The 19,624-nt window shown below is 33.0% G+C and overlaps 1 protein-coding gene across 1 annotated transcript in view; it reads right to left on the bottom strand.

Moving 5' to 3' along the window:
• The window catches only part of LOC127727833 (CD109 antigen-like), an 82,861-nt gene that overhangs the window by 47,667 nt on the left and 15,570 nt on the right, over positions 1-19,624 (bottom strand). The window contains exons 9-15 of the mRNA XM_052234948.1: positions 17,008-17,217; positions 14,375-14,479; positions 11,457-11,519; positions 10,785-10,976; positions 10,383-10,532; positions 9,843-9,953; positions 6,138-6,186 (exon numbers count right to left, since the gene is read on the bottom strand). Coding sequence (XP_052090908.1) covers positions 6,138-6,186; positions 9,843-9,953; positions 10,383-10,532; positions 10,785-10,976; positions 11,457-11,519; positions 14,375-14,479; positions 17,008-17,217 — 880 coding nt within the window. The remainder of the gene's footprint in view (positions 1-6,137; positions 6,187-9,842; positions 9,954-10,382; positions 10,533-10,784; positions 10,977-11,456; positions 11,520-14,374; positions 14,480-17,007; positions 17,218-19,624) is intronic.

The raw sequence follows: 19,624 nt of genomic DNA, 5'->3' as shown, positions 1-19,624 counted from the left end.
AAACAAATAAACAGCTGCTTCCAATTCAAGCATATTCGGATATCTACGTTTTTAAAGTTGTTTTTGTTACAAATTCTTGTGAAACTAAAAATAGATATGTTACAAATTCATGTGAAACTAAAAATAAACAGATGTGTTACAAATTTATGTGTGAAAAAAGATTTCTGCAATAAAAACACTTTTTATTACAAATAAAGTTAAAAGATTATTCCAAATAACGTTACATAAGATTATTACACATATCATTGATATGTTTTAGTACATGCAATGTTGTATGACTTTATGGCAAACATAATTAAAAGGGTTTCTGTTTTAGCTGTATTCTGAAGTACAATCGATACAGGAAAGACCGAGATAACATAGTAACAGATGCCCTTGATAGCATTCGCAACTTTTCACCTTTACTATTCAATTATAAAAACAAATCATTTATTCAGCGCAATTTTGCCATTTTCAATTATGGCATATGCATATGTATGACATCAACGCTATGTGTTTTAAATATTATAGGTAGCGCCGCACGCTTTGTGTAATGCGTATAACACAAAGCAATTCTGACATTTATTATATGTTTTGCCAGTTGTATTTATTTATGTGTATCAGCTTTACTGACTTGCATTAATATTCATTTAATACAATTAAATTTCATCATAAATAATTATATTGAGAATCGGGTATTTCATCTAAAATGCTATCAGATATACATTTAGATTCCTTTGAGTGACTACTGGGCCCTTACAATTTGCATATGGTACCTTTGTAAATTAACGTAATGGTGCCCAAGTGCCCTGTTGATTTGGTGCAATAGTGCCCTAGTAATTATTCATTTGTCAGCATTCATTTGCCCTACTATGTCAATGTATTTCTATATTTGTATGAGGGCTAGAAAAGGCAAATAGCCTACAATCATTGTTTGGGTATCTTGTTTTTAAAAAATGTGTCCGATTATATCACCTGTCAACCAACATGGCCCACATTGCTAAAAATAGAACATATGGGTAAAATGCAAGTTTTGTCAATTATATTAAAATCCAATATAGATAGTAAAAATCTGACATGGCAGAAATGAGATCTACCTAATAACTATTACGTCAAATCTGTCAGACGACTTCTTATAGGAGTTATTGCCTTTAAAATTTTACCATTTAAAAAAAACTATACTAGATATAGAGAAACTTAAAAAAGCAAAAATCATAAGCAATACAAGAACTACAGATAAGTCAACTTTGTCGAATAGTCAGTCAACTACTGACTGGAGTTTTATCCCCCCCCCCTCCTTTATGTCTATTATCTCGAAAGCTTTAAAAGATAGATAGAAACTTTAAATAGAAAAAAAGATCAGCAAGACATGAACAACTAATAAGTTGCATTGCTGAAATCGTCACTTGACTCTTTAAGGGAGTTATGGCCTTTAAATTACTATTTTAAACAAATTTATGTATGTTTGCCAATAATGTTGAAAAATACAAGAGATAAATAGAAAATTTTAATAAGAAAAATGATAAGAAAGACAAGATCTACAAAACAGTTGATTTGCTGAAATCGTTGGTTGACTCTTTGTTGGAGTTATTGTCCTTAAATGATAAATTTTACCATAATTTTGACCATTATCTCGAAAACTATAATAGAAAGATAGAAGCTTTAAATTGAAGAAAAAATCAGCCGGACAAGATCTACATATATGTTAAATGACTGAAATTGTCATCTAACTCTTTATAGAGTTACTTCCTTTAAATAATGATTATTTACCACAAAAAGTGGCCATAATTATAGATGCAGGTGAGCGACACAAGCTCTATAGAGCCTATAGTTAATTCTTGGTGCAAACATTTATTTTCTTATTTATACGTTGTTGTGTGGTTGGGTATCTCAGTGTCAGGTCGTGATAATCAACAGTACACAATCGACAGATGCCAAAGATAAACACGTCAGATTGTTACCCTATAGTTCTACTAGTAGCTTGGTATAGTGAACCCTGGTCACATAGAAAAACGGATCCTTGTCTAGTATAAACAAATCTTTGTTACTGAATATAGACAAAAGGTCGATTAAAAGTTCAATATTGACTAATAGCGTTTGCTGTTGTCAGTTTTTATGGACTTCCCCTTTTGAATTTGCCTTGGAGTTCGGCTTTTTCGTTATACCTTTTTTGTATCATAAAAAATGCCCTATTGTAACAATGTAACAAGCATAAAATTTACAACATCTCAAACTTCAGGCTCTACAATACGTTTAGTTAGTTATATATCTCCTCTGACTTTCTTCTCTATCTTTTCCTTTAACTGGCCTTCCCTCTCTATCTCTTTTTTTTCTATATATCACCGCTATTTCAATTTGTATCAAAATTTAGTTGAAATTGGTCCAGTAGTTTCAGAGGTGAAGATTTTTGTAAAAGTTAACGGGCGACGACGAACGAGGAAATTTGTTGGGAAAAGCTCACACTGGCCCTTTGGACCAGGTTAGCTAAAACAGAAATGTTTTAGATATCTAACGAAAAATGATTAAAGGTTGTGAATAGCAAAGTGTGTAAAAATATAAATTTTCGCATAAAATATTTATAAAAAATCGCCTCCCTACGGTCGATATTACTATTACAAAAATTGCATCCTCTTCCCTCGAGCACTTGATCTGCCCCTTCAAATAGCAAAGAATTCAGAATCAGTTAAGCCACAGCAGTCTAAGTGAGCAAGACTCATGAACTGAATTTTAATGTGCGTATTGTTATGCGTTTACTTTTCTACATTGGCTAGAGGTATAGGAGGAGGATTGAGATCTCATAAACTTTTTGCGCCTGTCCCAAGTCAGGGGCCTCTAGCCTTTGTTAGTCTTGTATTATTTTTAATTTTAGTTTCTTGTGTACAATTTGGAGTTTAGTATGGCGTTCATTATCACTGAACTAGTATATATATTTGTTTAGGGGCCAGCTGAAGGACGCCTCCGGGTGCGGGAACTGCTGTTGTCTGTTCTATGGTCGGGTTGTTGTCTCTTTGACACATTCCCCATTTCCATTCTCAATTTTATTAAGAATTGTTACTTGGAGGGATTCTAAAAAAGTTTGATCTTGAAAAAAGAAAAAAACAAATAGTTTGCACCAAAAATTAAAACAATCTGTTTTCCGATCTGGGTTTTGACAAATTACTTGGGGTATAAATCCCTCACCCCTCCCACCAGCCCCTGAAAATCAAATGGTTGATCCCCAATTAGGTAAGATTATGTAGTTATTATAATGATGTCGTATATAAAGTTAGTTAGAAATATGACAAGCTAAGATATGAACATCAAGTTTATGTTTCGGGAACCCCGTTGAAGATTATGTGCTATGTATTTCATTATCTGCTGAAAATGTTATATGAATTTAATTTTCAATTACATATTAGTTCGCTTAATTGTGATAATAACCTCGTTGTGGTATTCAGCCATAACCATGTCTCTGGGAACTTTGATCTTTTACGTTGAGGTTCCGTTAATAAAGGAGTTGATGGTTCAGAGTCTCCTGAGGCCGATGGGGTTGCTGATACCCCCATTGTTACTGTGGTCATTGCTTGGCTCATCATCATCGTAGTTGTTCCACTTTGTGTTGTGGTTTGTCCGAATCGCTTTGGATTAGTTACTCGATTACTTTGTGCTTTGAAAAAAGTTACATTACTGTAAATGTGTTCAATGGTATCATTAACTATGCATTTAATCAAAGTTTCATTGTAATCAATAAATACATTCATAAAGTTGTCGTGTTATAATTGATTTAATATATTCTACTGTAGAAAATATTTGCATGTAGAAAAAACTATTATTACGTAAGGTCACAAATTTTTATCTAAAATTATAATTACTCGGGACAGGACTGCCAGGGAAAACATATGGTTCACTGTAAACGTTTATTTTGACAATCAAAAAGTAAAAAAACAACACTTTATAAATTCCATTAGTTCGAAGCGATTATCTGGATTTACCTTCACCATGAACGCTCACAGCCTAATATTTGAAAGCCAATGATGAATGAGAACCGAAAGGGCTGAAGAGCTGTCTGACCAAAGTGGACCTAAAAATATTAGCCAAATCCATGTGAGGTCAACTTTGCCTGAGGGAGTTGAAACCTTAGTTTCTTAAAAGAGAAGCGAAAGATACCAAAGGGACATCCAAACTCATAAGTCGAGAATAAACCGACAACGCCATGGCTAAAAAAGACAAAAAAAAACAGACAAACAACAGTACACAAAAAACAACATAGAAAAATAAAGACAGAGCAACACAAACCCCACCAAAACAGGGGGTGATATCAGGTGCTCCGGAAGGGTAGACAGATCCTACTCCACATGTGGCACCCGTCGTGGTGCTCATGTAAGTACAAGCCCGGTGATAAGTCTAATTAGGTGGGTCAAATTCGGGGAAAAGAGGATGGGATGATTATGGTATATGATAATTTCTAAATCTATAAACGGACAAGTTCAGAAAGGTTTGTTATAAATCAAATCAGTTGATGATACCCTCGGGGACTGATAATCCACCAGCAGTGGTAAAGACTCAGTGCTGGACAAAATAAAAACAACACTTTATAAACTTGATGCGTCAAAAGCGCCTTTTCTTTTATTTATCTTCATCATGAGCGCTGAAAGCCGAATATATTTGAAAGCCAATGATGTATAAGAACCGAAACTGTTGATGAGTTAAAGGCACAAAAAAGACCTAAAAAATAATAGCCGAATTCGTCTAAGGTCAACATTGTCTGATTGAAACCTTAGATTCTTAATAATCATAAATTTATAAACGAAAACTTTTAGAAAAAGTTTGTTATAAATCATGTTGGTACATATTGATACCCTATTAAGAATATAAAATGTTAAGGAGTGGAGATCTGAACAGTTTTCAAAATATTTAACAATTAATGATATTAATCGGGTAGGAATTTTCCCAACGGACAAAACACCATTTACACACACACACAGCCATCACATAAGGACAAAACCTTCGACGCATTAAAAAGGTTGTGCCATTAACTTCAGAGTAAAAGTTTTGGACTGGACATGTTCTCAAAATCATTTACTTGACGTTCGCTGTTCACAAACTCTAGCCATCTTAAGTTACAAACACATTCACATACTCATATTATCTCCAATTACTTACAACATAATTCACATTCTCATTTCATCTCCAGTTCGCAACAACATCATTCACATACTCATGGTATCTCCAATTACAACAACAGACAATAAGTCATATTATCTCTAGTTACTTTCAACATCATTCATATACTCATGTTATGTCCAGTTACTTACAAAATATTCACATACTCATGTTATGTTCAGTTACTTACAACACATTCACATACTCATGTTATGTCCAGTTACTTACAACATATTCACATACTCATGTTATGTTCAGTTACTTACAACATATTCACATACTCATTTTATGTCCAGTAACTGACAACATCATTCACATACTCATGTTATGTTCAGTTACTTACAACATCATTCACATACTCATGTTATGTTCAGTTACTTGAAACATCATTCACATATTCATGTTATGTTCAGTTACCTGCAACACCATTCCCATACTCATGTTATATCCAGTTACTTACAACATCATTCACATACTCATGTTATGTTCAGTTACTTACAACACCATTCCCATACTCATGCTTTCTCCGGTTACTTACAACATCATTCGCATACTCACAGTACCTCCAGTTACTTGCAACATCATTCACATACTCATATTATCTCCAGTTACTTGCAACATCATTCACATACATATATTATCTCCGGTTACTTACAACATCATTCACATACTCATAGTATCTCCAGTTACTTGCAACATCATTCACATACTCATATTATCTCCAGTTACTTGCAACATCATCCACATACTCATATTATCTACAGTTACTTGCAACATCATCCACATACTCATTTTACCTCCAGATACTTATAAATTCATTCACATACTCATGCTATCTCCAGTAAGTTACAATATCATTCACTTTAATAGGAAACATTTAAACATTCATAGGTTCGGAAGTATTGCGATAACACAGTTTGAAAGGTGCCCTAAACCATTATTCATGACGTGATTGCCAATAATTGAGCATTTCTCATTAATACGAATAACTCGCTATAAATCAATTTATATCTTACGTGGTGATCCTACTAGGTTACAATCTGTTAAAACATACATTCCGCTATTCTGTAAAACACATCAATCAAATTAATATAATTATGTTAAGTCTCTTTATTGGTGAAAATCAGTCTTTCAAACTGTATATCTTACTCAATGTGGTCATAACATTCGGTAAAAATGTATAAGAATAAACAATGACAATTTTTATTCAGTTGTGGACATGTAAAAAAAAACATTTTTAATGCAAGCAGTAGTAATGATAGTTGTAATAAATATATTTAATAATAGAACGGAATCGCATGTATTTGTTTTGTTAAAACACGTGTGTTTGTTTACATCAACACGTGTTTCAGAATACCTGTAAAGTTTACAATGGTTTTCCTTTGAATGAAATTTGTCGTATTGCAGGAATAATTCCCCGAATTATACAGGTTTTCTATGTATCGTATGATTTTGCTTGTGTTTCTCGTGCTTGCCGTTTCATATAAATTAACTGTAATTTATAATGTTATTATTCGAAGTTCTGCCTTACTCGAAGTAGCATACTCCTTAAAACTGACTTGTATGTATTAAAAAAACCCTCATCTAGACAGTCTATTGTTTTTATGTGGAAAGTAATGGTTATACATAATGATTTATATCGACTTTGTATTTCTTGTTTTGTAGATTGATGTATATTTGTACGTTTTGACTGGATGGCTGTGATTGACCCTGTTTATACATGTCTGTTTTAATAACACTAGTAATGGCTGAGAATGAGCCCAGGGCCGTAACTACTGATGAGGCAGACGAGGCAATTGTCTCGTCTGAATTTATGGCAAAAAAACAATTAATTAGAAAAAAAAAAGAAAATAGAGAAAGCTAGGCATGCAGGGGTAGAAAAAATCCTTGCATTTTCATATTAAAAATTAAGTAATGCATACTTCGAATAGTAATTAATGTTGACGTGCAGCTTCTGTACTACGTTAGGTATCGAACTCTCTGCCTGATTACCATCGCCAGTAAACCGGCATTTGGTTCTGCAATTATTTATTTCCAGCGAAAATGATAATGGATTTTTTTTTCCCACATTATCAGTGCGCAAAGTAAATCATAATTCAAATAATTCGAATTCTTCAACTTGCTAGGTCAATATTATTAAAGAAGCATTCACAGCTCACGCAGGAGTATCAAAACACCCCACAATTTGTGTGCATTTCTCTTTCAAATAAAATGAAGATTTGAGGCATTTGCAAATGTTTTGCTACAAACCTGGCTGCTATTCGAAAACAAAACGTGTATTTCGGATGGATGGAGAATTTGTTTAGTTTAACGCCAAGTGGGCTTTATTTCGGCTATATAATAGTGAGCAGGTTATGTGACCATTCCATTCGAATGTTAAATGGACAGGACAAACCCCTTGGCAGACTGACGATGAAGCGTTGACCACCCACATTTGTCCCGCTTTTTCTAATATCAAATATGTACCCTACTGTAAATGTATCTGTCACTCGGCTCTGATAGCCTTATGCAGTTCTTCATACGGTAAATATGAAACAAAAACGGTAAATATGATACAAAAACGGATGTAACAAGATATATTTCGACCCCTAATATTACAATTTTCGGACGGGGGGCTTCGCCTCCCTGATCCCCCATTACCTGGGGGCCTCAGTCGGCGGCCTCAAAACCCCTGCCTCGTCTGTTTCCGAGGCCTAGTTACGGCCCTGGAGCCGTAATGCGTTTGAGAAGTATTTGAGAAGTTTTTATTATACATTGGATAATAAAAGTATGATACTCTCACAAGGAGAGCTCATTTGTGATACATGTGTTTCATTGTATAAATAATTTATGTTCGTTTATGTCTGGCGAACTGGAACATAATGGTTGTAAGCGTAGTAGTCTGTTAAAAACACTTAAAGTTTTCTTATTGTTACAGATCGTTGTCGTGGAATAGAATAAAATTGAGAATGGAAATGCGGAATGTGTCAAAGAGACAACAACCCGACCATAGAACAGACAACAGCAGAAGGTCACCAACAGGTCTTCAATGCAGCGAGAAATTCCCGCACCCGGAGGCGTCCTTCAGCTGGCCCCTAAACAAATATATATACTAGTTCAGTGATAATGAACGCCATACTAAACTCCAAATTGTACACAAGAAACTAAAATTAAAAATAATACAAGACTAACAAAGGCTACAGGCTCCTGACTTGGGACAGGCGCAAAAATTCGGCGGGGTTAAACATGTTTATGAGATCTCAACCCTCCCCCTATACCTCTAGCCAATGTAGAAAAGTAAACGCATAACAATACGCACATTAAAATTCAGTTCAAGAGAAGTCCGAGTCTGATGTCAGAAGATGTAACCAAAGAAAATAAACAAAATGACAATAATACATAAATAACAACAGACTACTAGCAGTTAACTGACATGCCAGCTCCAGACTTCAATTAAACTGATTGAAAGATTATGTCTTCATCAAGTTTATTTATAAATTTAGGTCCAAATGGAAGAAAATATTCAATAATATAATTTCTTCTTAAAGAAATATTGCAGTATTTGTTACTGACGGGATAAAGGGTTTAGAAATTTTGGGAACAGATATTTCTAGCAATGTTTATGGTAAAGTTTCTAAAGGAAATTCTGTTTGGATGAACAAATATACGTCCAAATGTTGACCTTAAACATGTCTTTCTCTTGTCTATATACCAGCTTTGATTATTTGGTATTTAATTACTACAAATTTTCACTTCTTCGTACTATGAACATCAAAATTATTTCATTTTTCCTTAGATGCTATTCTTGGACCTGTACAGGAAGTTTTATCTAGCACTAATTGTATATTTTTATTGTTGATATTCAACCCATATGTACCAAGTGTTAGATTAGTTTAATTGATATTAAAGAAATTTCTTGGTATTCCTAAACGGAAGATTTTATACACACAGAAGAAGAAGTATACATAACAACTAAATTATTTTCATTTACCTGTGTATAATATGATGCAGGTTTCTTCAAAAGTGATGATTTTCTATAAATTGTTTGAAATTTCACAGTGATAACATACTCTAACTTTGTTTAAACCTGTTTATTTACTTTTGACTTTAATTATTTATCCCTTGTAATTTTTTATTAACTGTGTATTTGCATTCAGGTGTCACAGGTCAAATTTATTCGTTCATTGTGTGTTAATTTACGTTTTTTGATTGAGTTAAGCCTTCCAATTGATATTTTATAGTGTGTTTTTCTATGTTGTGATGTTATACTATTGTTTCAGAAAAGGGAGAAGGTTTGGTACCATTAAAACGTTTAATCCCGCTGCAAATGTTTGCACCTGTCCTAAGTCAGGAATCTGATTACAGTAGTTGTCGTCTGTTTATGTAGTTCATACGTGTTTCTCGTTTCTCGTTTTTATATAGATTAGACCGTTGGTTTTTCCGTTTGAATGGTTTTACACTAGTAATTTTTTGGGGCCCTTTATAGCTTGCTGTTCGGTGTGAGCCAATGCTCCGTGTTGAAGGCCGTACCTTGACCTATAATGGTTTACTTTTATAAATTGTAACTTGGATGGAGAGTTGTCTCATTGGAACTCATACCACATCTTCCTATATCTACTTTCAGTTTTTATTCTTGTTATTTCACTCATTGACGTATCTCCTAAATCTCCTTTGATACAAATAACAATCAATCCATCAAGCATTTAACTCATGTATGGTTATTTAAATATTGTAATACATACAGAAAACACTGCATTTGAATCTCGTCCATTATCTGGTATTGTTGTCAGGGTTTCCCAATTACTGAGCGATGGCGAGTAGGTATAATCATACTCCTTTAATTCCGACAGCACCTATAAACAAATAACAGTGTGTTGAAATGCCATTCATACAAAAATTAAACAATATTATTTCACAGATTTATAATGTTTTGTGGTTTTTCAAGCGAAATGGTTCAGAAGGAAATCTGTCTAACCAAATCACTTTTAGATGGAACATAAATATTCCATGAACTTCATTTAGGACATATAAAGCTCCAGCTTGACCATATTCAGTCAGAATGAATACTTTTATATGAAAAAACTATATTACCACTTGAGCTTTATTTTTCATTAAGGTAAACATGTTCAAAAGTGCAGTTTTAAAATCAACCGTAGGTTCTTCACATTTTATTCTAAGAAAACGCCTTTGTTTTCATTAGATAGAAATTGTCATAATACTCTGAGACAATGTTTGACGGGTAGAGCTATAAAATAAAGGAGTAAGCAATGAATAATACATACGTCTGCTGCAGTAATGTCGTTCGCTGATCTCAATAATAAAATACTTTTGTCAACCGCAAGAACGTTTACTAACGACCCAGGGTCTGCAGTAACACGTAGAACAACTCGATCAGCAGGTTCAGCCATGTTCTTGTCAAACTTTAACGTAACCTGTTTGATAATTAAACGCAAAAAAATATTACAACTTTTTTCAAATTGAATATTTCTTGTCCTAATTCCTTAAAGTCTGTAATTACAAATTGCGTAAAACGTCACTGGTATTGACTGAAACCTTTAAATATGTCTCTGGGAGTAGAATGATAGTATATAAATGTTTTCAAACGAAATACTTGAACTTTGACAGTATCAAATTTTAATTAAGAGAACATTATTTGAAAGCACTCTTACATTTAAAAAATTTACCTTGTTTTTTAATACGTCCTGTACGGAAAATGTAACGGCATCTGCAACTATTTCGCCGTCTGCTCTGACGTAATACACGATCATCTTAGCCGTCGGTGTCATATCATATGTTATAGAAACCTTGTGTTTTCTTGAATACCTCATCTTCATTTTGAAAAGTCCACTGTCCACAAGAGATCCTTTTGCAAATATCTGCATTAAAAAAGAAAAATCGTTTACATAAATATCTGCTTAAATCTACAGTAAGGTCGTCAGTGTTTCTCTTTTGTAGTATCTTACGTTTAGTGTGTATTATTGTTAATTTCAGTACAAGCTATATACGTTTTATCTATATTTTGTCTAGAGCTTTAAATATGATTAAGCCACAACTTTCTATTGTTGAAAACCGGATATTACATCTAGATGTCTTATTTATTTTGTTGTTTTTAAGGCTTCTTCTTCTAAGTATAACTAATACATCTTCCGTTAAAACAACAAATTAATTAAAAGATAAAAAAAAACAAACAAAGAGATACAAAAGTACAGCCACTGTTCATCCAAAAAAAAATCGCTTAGTATTCTGCGTTGAGCATCTTATTTATGGGCAGTTTAAAGTCAGCGTTCAGTGTAAATTTGTTTCAATAAAAGGTACATTAACAGATCTTTAGATAATGCATTAACCCTTACTCTTACCTGGTAATTACAATAATGTATTCTCTCTGTAACTTGTATAACAATATGTAGATTACTTCCAGGCTGAAAAAAAGATGGTCTTTCGAAATCAATTTTCTGAATAATTGATAAGGAGCTACTTCTGGTTTACTCGAAGTTACTATTAGCGTCCAATCATAGATTTCTACATACTGATTTAATCAATATAAAAATACGTGGTATGATTGGCAATGAGACAACTCTCCACAAGAGACCAAATGACACAGAAATTAACAACAATATATGATTTCTCATACTTTTGTCTGAAATAAGGGAGATAATTTGCTACATCCGGTTCAGAAAATATCACGTCCGGCCTCATATCATTATTCACGCTGATTCCAAAAACATATGGTGTCTATATACTTTTGCCTGAAATAAGGGAGATAATTGCCAAGTTCCGGTTTAGAAAATGTCACTTCCGGTCTCGTATAATAGCGTTATTCACTGATTTAAAAAAAAAATGGTTTCTATATACTTTTGTCTGTAATTAGTGAGATAATAAGCCACTCCCGGTTTATTGAAGGTCACTTCCGGTCTCAAATAATAGGTTTATATGTTTATTCAAAAAATATATGGTTTCTATGTACTTTTCAATGAAAGAAGTGCATATATGGCTACTTTCGATTAACTCCGGGTCACTTCCGGTTGACATTTTTCAAGGTCATATGTCATCCAACATTTTGCAAACGACCCTATGGCTTTGTTATGTACCAAGTTGAAGTAATAATCAATTAACCTTAAATTAAAACATTTCAGGGGCAATAACTCCTAAAAGGTTTCATTGGATTGTTTCAGACTAAGTGTATCATATCTTCATCACAATAAAGCAAACATTTTCCACTAGTTCTTTTATATATATCTTCAATAGTGTCAGAGAAGATCATAAAAGAAGAAAAATTCATAATTGAGAACATGACCTTGACCTATGACCGCAAATTCATTTTTGTGAAGCAAGGACCTCCAATATAATACTTTGAGTCTCTATCACTTACCATTCATGTGATATATTGCCGTATTGCTTCGGTCAAAATCAAGACAAAAAATCCTGAGGATATAACGAGCAATTAGGTAAAATAAGTTTGTCGATTTCCTTTACGGTTACCTAGGAGATGCAACCACAAGGAAGACAGTGTTTGGGGAGATAACTCTTACAAAGAAAATTTTTTGGTTAAGCAGGGTCATTTTCAAAGGCGCCTAAACTGTGCGATATCATATACCAAATATCTAAGCAACATCTTGCGAAACAAAATTTACACGCAAAAATAAAAGTGGCGAAAGAAGAAAAAAAAACAATAGTTAAAAACCAATTGTTCAGAGAACCATTGAAGGTCTTTCCACCCGAAACAATATGTTTTGAGGTTTAAATTGTCATTTTCAGTGTCAAATGATAGCTTACTTGACACTGATTCCGAAAATATATGGTTATATATACTTTTACATCAAATAGTTAAAAAAAATAGCTACTTTCGGTTTACACAAGTTCACTTCGGGTTGGCATAATCAAGTATAAATATCAAGTTAAAGCAAAGGTCAAAGTCTAGAATGTCAAATTTACCTATGACCTTGACCTCAATTTCAAGGTTATCAAGCAAGGACCTCATAGCAATAGACCTTAGGTCTCTATTATGTATTGTTAATAAGTTATTTTACCATACATCTTATTTTTAACATTCCAGGGGAGAAAACTCCTAGTAAATGTTACCGCACCGCTTCGAATAAAAAATTTCCTATTACGACAGATCACAACTAACAATTAAGTGTAAATCTTTTGTCGATATATATTACAGCTTCTTAGTAGCATGGACCTCAAATCAGAAGACCCTAGGTCTCTATCACTAATCATAATAACAACTTTAAGGAAGCTCTTATTCATAAAAATATGCAAATAAAAATTCAAACTGAGAATTATGTATTAAAAAATATAAGTATTCTGTGAAAGGAAATTTAGAAGCGTTGAATCTATTTAAACGCATAAACACAGACAGGGGGAAAAGAGAAAAAAAGTTACCAAAGAGACATTCAAACTCGAAAATAAACTGACAACGCCACGGCTATAAAAGAAAACGACAAACAATCAAACAATCAAACAACAGCACACAAAACACAACTTAGAAAACTAAAGACTAAGCAACTCGAACCCCATCAAAAACTAGGGGTATTCTCAGATGTTCCGGAAGGGTAAGCAGATCCTGCTCCACATGATCAACCGGTCGTGTTGCTCATGTAAGTACAAACCCGGTGATAAGTCGAATTCTAATACTCCCGCATATAAAGTTAACACTAAATTTATAAAAAGAACAGAGTTCCAATGTCCCCCGCGTTGCACATATTTTATCTATACAAGGGCAATACCTAAACAAACCTTGTTTTTTTCTTTACAAATAACCTAGAGAAATGAAGGCTTGAGAGCAAATACAATGCAATTTCCAATATAATTGATATTTCCAAGGGGCATAACTCCTTTAAAATATTTGATCGGCACTCATTTTCGAACTTGTCCGAGACATTGCTGATATAAACCTATAATACAAGTTTCATAAAAATCAGGTAAGAATTGTACACATGAGAGCGCTAACAATGAAATTGTCCATATAATTAATATTTCCAAGGGTCATAACTCTTTTAAGAATAATTGATCGACACTGATTTTCGAACTTGTCCGAGACATTGCTGATATAAACCTATGATATGTTTCATAAAAATCTGGCAAGAATTGTACACGTGAGAGCGCTGGGACAATCAAGTGATATTTTCATTTCGTACAGTGACGCATGCATTGCAGGAGTTGCTTAACCTGCCGATTCAGCTGTTTTATTATAATAAAGTCAAGATTATATGTCTTCTTATAACTTAACTGACTCCTGCATACTTTTACCACGTGACATTTATCAACGAACCTGAACAGTACCTCCACTTGTTGTTTTTATCTGTAGATAGTTATTACTCGGTGAAGTAGCCTTTGAGACATACTTTGTTGTCAGATATTTCTTTTTGTATACAACCTAAAAGTATATGGTTAAATGATGGAATTATATAACAATTTAAAACCTGTTTTTAATTATGCTTCACTTCTACCTTTTTCGTCATATACCTATAATTATCTCGCATGTATTATTTGTTTTTATGTCAGTGTTGTTCACACTTGTATGACTTTGTAATTTAGTATATGCCTTTCCAGATCAACTACTTTCCTAGCTTGTATCAAATAAATTTAATATCATTCTAGCATTTACAAGAAGATATGCTACTGACAAATCATCATCATCATCATCATCATCATCATCATCATCATCATCATCATCATCATCATCATCATCATCATCATCATCATCATCATCATCATCATCATCATCATCATCATCATCATCATTATTCCAAATCTAGCGCTGGATGTCCTCAATTTAGGAAAAAAATTATGATTAAGTTAAAGGTTTTTATCATGGTTAGTAAGTCGTCATATCGAGGAGCGTTTAATACAGTGATTTTGTCATAATTTGGTTAAGTTGGTCATGGTTTAGTTAGGTTACTTCCCAGAACGATTGCCTCAGGTCTTCTCAAATGAGCAAATAAAAAGCTAATAAGATGTTTGAATCTATATTGTAAGTCAAACTATCTACATTGAAATTGTTGTTTTTAGAAATAAACGCAGGATAACCAAAAAATCGAAATTGATATGGTTTGGTTAAGCAATTGACATGGTTCAGTTAAGTGTCTAGAAACTCGTTTTGGTTTTGATCACGTTTGTCATGGTTTGGATCCAAAAGTTGCTTCTGTTTAACCTAAAATCTTTTCTCCGTATGTCCATTATGGGGATATCGTGAGCGGCAACAATAGTCAAATGGTTAGAGACGTCTACCTAATGTTGCAAAACGAAGCAGCTAGCAAAAAAATTATTTTTGTTTTACATTTTTTCTAGCAACTGTACGTACAGCTGTTGTTTTTTTTTTAACTAGATTATGTTTATGATGAATAAAAGGAGATGTGGGGGTGTTATACGCCCATGATACAGTAACCCAACTGCAAAACTAACCAAACGATATCGAGAGGGCACCATACAGTCTACAACCCTCCACGGGACATAATGTTAACATGGACAACAGCTAAAACTTATTTTTTTTGGTAAACTAAATGAAATTACTTTGAAAATTACTTACAAAGTTCCGAATTTAAATATATGAAAGATCACAATTTCGAATTACAATTAGGTCTTTATAATGTTCATATTTATCAGTTATTATAGCGAATGAATAAAAATGATTATGTTTTTGTCATATTGTATAACATGCATTGTGTAGTAATAAGAAAATAGAAATATTAGCTTTTTGATACAAATTTTAATGTACTTACATATTAGCTATAGACAAAGATACTTACCAGCTTTAATTTGTGTTTAGAAGTTCCTTTAGCAAAAATTCCGATTGTTTATATTGTGTCATTGTTTGTCATTTTAATAAAACACTTAACACAAGCATGTCCAACTTAAGCAAACTATGACAAAATCACTGTACTAAACGCTCATCGATATGACGACGTTACTACCCGTGTTTATGCATTTAATAAAGTTATTACTCTACTGAACCATTAGTGTCTTATTAGTTAATTGTTTAGTTTGTTTATTGTGCTATTAATAGTTACATTGTATTATCTGTATCATCATTTTGTGAAAGCCATTCATATAAACAAGTGAACGAAAATGACAGCATTCAACATTTTTATTGTATTGTCTTGTCATAAGCTTATTAAAGGGGATTTAGCTACGATTTAGACAAAAATTCTAAATACGAGTCTTTTTGTTTTTGTTTTGAGTATTAATAAAAGCGGAACTTTGAAATAATATTTCGTTTTAAGCAGTCAGTTTTGGCACAAATTTGTCAAAATAAGATAAAAAAAAACATCGCAGATGTATTATTAACTTGCAAATCAATTATATAATCTCTTTGAATCCATATTCATGTGATCTTCAATTCAACACCTTAGCTGGAGATGGGTTGCGCATGTACTAGGCATGTTCGGCTATTTAAAGAAAACGAATGTCAACATTGAAAGTGAAACAAGCGGGAACCATTCGGTTGACTGATTCGATCCACACAAAAAAAATCAGTCTTGTACGGGTAAAAACGATCATTAAAATATTTCATGAAATCAAACAGACCTAGAAAAATCTAATCGCACGTGCTTGCTATCTATTTATATTCATCTTTATGTTTATGACCGTCGGCAGTCTTCGGAGGTCATCTCGATGATTAATTAGATGGCGTCTAGTAAAATGCACGCAAAATGCTGATTCATATTATCGTGTCCATGCATTGTTAATTGGTTATTTTAGACGTTTCAGTATGTTATTGATCAAATATGAGAATTTTAGTTAATGAACATGAATTTGACATATAATGCCCCTTTAATCACAGTATACTGTTTCAAACACAACATTTTTAATGATTTTATATTGTATTGAGTGAATTGAACATTATTTAATATAGAGACACATTTTATTTCATTATGAATAGAAAGCTCATATAATTATACTTGCATAAATTCTGCCACGATTTGCAATAACTGGAAAAGAAACCTGCTGTATAACAACTCCATTCTTCTTGATTGAAACATCTTTATTGAAAAAAACTTTTCTTTCCGTCTTAGTTCTTTTATTCACTTTGATTGAGTATTCATAACTTATGATTAGTTTTGCTTTTTCCTTGGACTGTCTTATCCGGCTGCCGTCAGCATTTCCTATCTTGACCTACATTTATAATGAATGAATGAATGTAAAATATTCCTGTTTGGCAATTTTTTTATATTTGATATACATTTTTTTCGACTAGAGACTGTTAATAGCCTGCGTCGTTCATTTGAATCTATGGTGCAAAGCTTGAGTGATTTAGCATATCAGAGACACAATTTGTCGTCGTTGTATGTGAAAGAATACTGCTAGTTCAGAATTAGCTCAAGCTTTGCAGTAGGAATGATAAAGACTACCACAACACAAAAGTCAACGTTTGATATATGGAATGAAAAGACGGTTAGCATCGGTGGTTCGTGTGAACAGTGGTTACACTCGGCATTCGACGTTGTCGTGTTGTTTTGGAAAACAAGGATTTGCGCCCTTGAACTTTTCTACATGTAAGCATCCGAAGTTAAACATTGTCCAGTTTTAGGACCCAAGCCATTCTCTTGTTTGTCAAAAATGTAGTTAATGGAATTCGTTATTTTTCTTCAACCTTTTTAATTTATTTATTCCTGTGGTCTTGCCAATAAAAAAATTACCTAATGTATCCACTTTTGGGGCCATAGATATTTTTATATGTTTTTCGACTAGAGACTGTTAAGAGCCTGCGTCGTTCATTTGAATCTATGGTGCAAAGCTTGAGTGATTGAGCATATCAGAGACACAATTTGTCGTCGTTGTATGTGAGAGAGTACTGCTAGTTCTGAATTAGCTCAAGCTTTGCAGTAGGAATGACAAAGACTACCACAACACAAAAGTCAACGTTTGATATGTTATATAGATACAATGGATAAGCGTGGATTCTTGAAAAAGAAACCATGAGCCCGAAGGGCGAATAGTTTGTTTTTCATGAATCTACGCTTATCCATTGTATCTATAACTTAAACTATTGTGTTAATTTCTTTTCAAAATTAAAGCCTTTTCTTAATTAGAAGGTATTATAAGTGAGTTTAAATAACCATGTTATCGTGTCCAACGATGCATTGATAAATCTCAGATCACAATTAATTGGTTAACAAAATACAAATATAACACTTCTACCTTTAAAGAAATTTATATTACCAGGCATTTGAATATTATCTGTTTATACAAAATATGACATATTCGAAATTATTTCTAATAAAATTGAAAATGGAAATGGGGAACGTGTCAAAGAGACAACAACCCGACCAAAAAGCATATATAAAGTATATATAATAAGTATGTTATCGAAATTTTTCTAGCACTCTAGGCACATCACGATTTTCTCGCATAGGAATTTGCGAACAAACCTTTGTAAAAGTATGTAGTAAAACAGATGACATCATACTATATTTATAAAACAAAAATTGACAAATAGAATGTAATCATTTTTGTTTCAAACATGTGAAATAGCCAATAATAATAAAAAAAACCCGGTAAAACTCGCTATTATTACAAAAACATCCACTATAACATGCAAAATTAGGAAAAAAAACCAGGATCACTTAAGAATTGGAACAACAGAGAGAATACAGGGATTCGAACCTAAACCGACAAATCCCTATCTTTAACTCATTGATTTTAACCATGCTAACCTCGCGGCTACCAACTCATACTATACGACTGCCTATTGTGTCTATATAAAGGTACAAGCCCTGTGTGTCCGATGAACCGATGTATATCAGATGTTCATTTAAATATATAACATAGACATCTATAGTGTAACACATTGGTAGCCGAGAGGTTTCGTCGATGTGTTGATGTCAGTCACACATAACAGATTTCAAGGAAGGGTTCGATTCCCAGTGAAGGCATATAAAAATTACAAAAAATAAAAGTAAGTTTTTAAATTATTTCCATTAGTGAACAGAAATCAGTAAATTAGCCAATTCAAACTTAATGAAATTAGGCACACAAAGGAAACAAGTGAATATAATTTGGTGAGTCAATTTCAGCGGCAGATTTAGGAAGCGTTGATTCTAGAAAAAGAATCCACGGTAAATGAATAGGCTGACGTCACCACATTGGTTTAAATGGAATGAAAAGACGGTTAGCATCGGTGGTTCGTGTGAACAGTGGTTACACTCGGCATTCGACGTTGTCGTGTTGTTTTGGAAAACAAGGATTTGCGCCCTTGAACTTTTCTACATGTAAGCATCCGAAGTTAAACATTGTCCAGTTTTAGGACCCAAGCCATTCTCTTGTTTGTCAAAAATGTAGTTAATTGAATACGTTATTTTCTTCAACCTTTTTAATTTATTTATTCCTGTGGTCTTGTCAATAAAAAAAATTACCTTATGTATCCACTTTTGGGGCAATACAAAATTTTATATATTATTATATTTTGATTTGTGAGAAAAATCAAGGAAGTGCGATACTTTATTTTTATATTATGGTTTTCAAGATATAAGACAATGAGTGCATTTTACCCGTCTGTTCTTTTTTTTTTTGGTCGAGTTGT

This window comes from Mytilus californianus, unplaced genomic scaffold, assembly GCF_021869535.1.
Source record: "Mytilus californianus isolate M0D057914Y unplaced genomic scaffold, xbMytCali1.0.p SCAF_2, whole genome shotgun sequence".
In the NCBI taxonomy this organism is placed as follows: domain Eukaryota; kingdom Metazoa; phylum Mollusca; class Bivalvia; order Mytilida; family Mytilidae; genus Mytilus; species Mytilus californianus.
The sequence above is the reverse complement of the archived record's forward strand: the minus strand, read 5'-3'. Positions and strand labels throughout refer to the sequence as shown.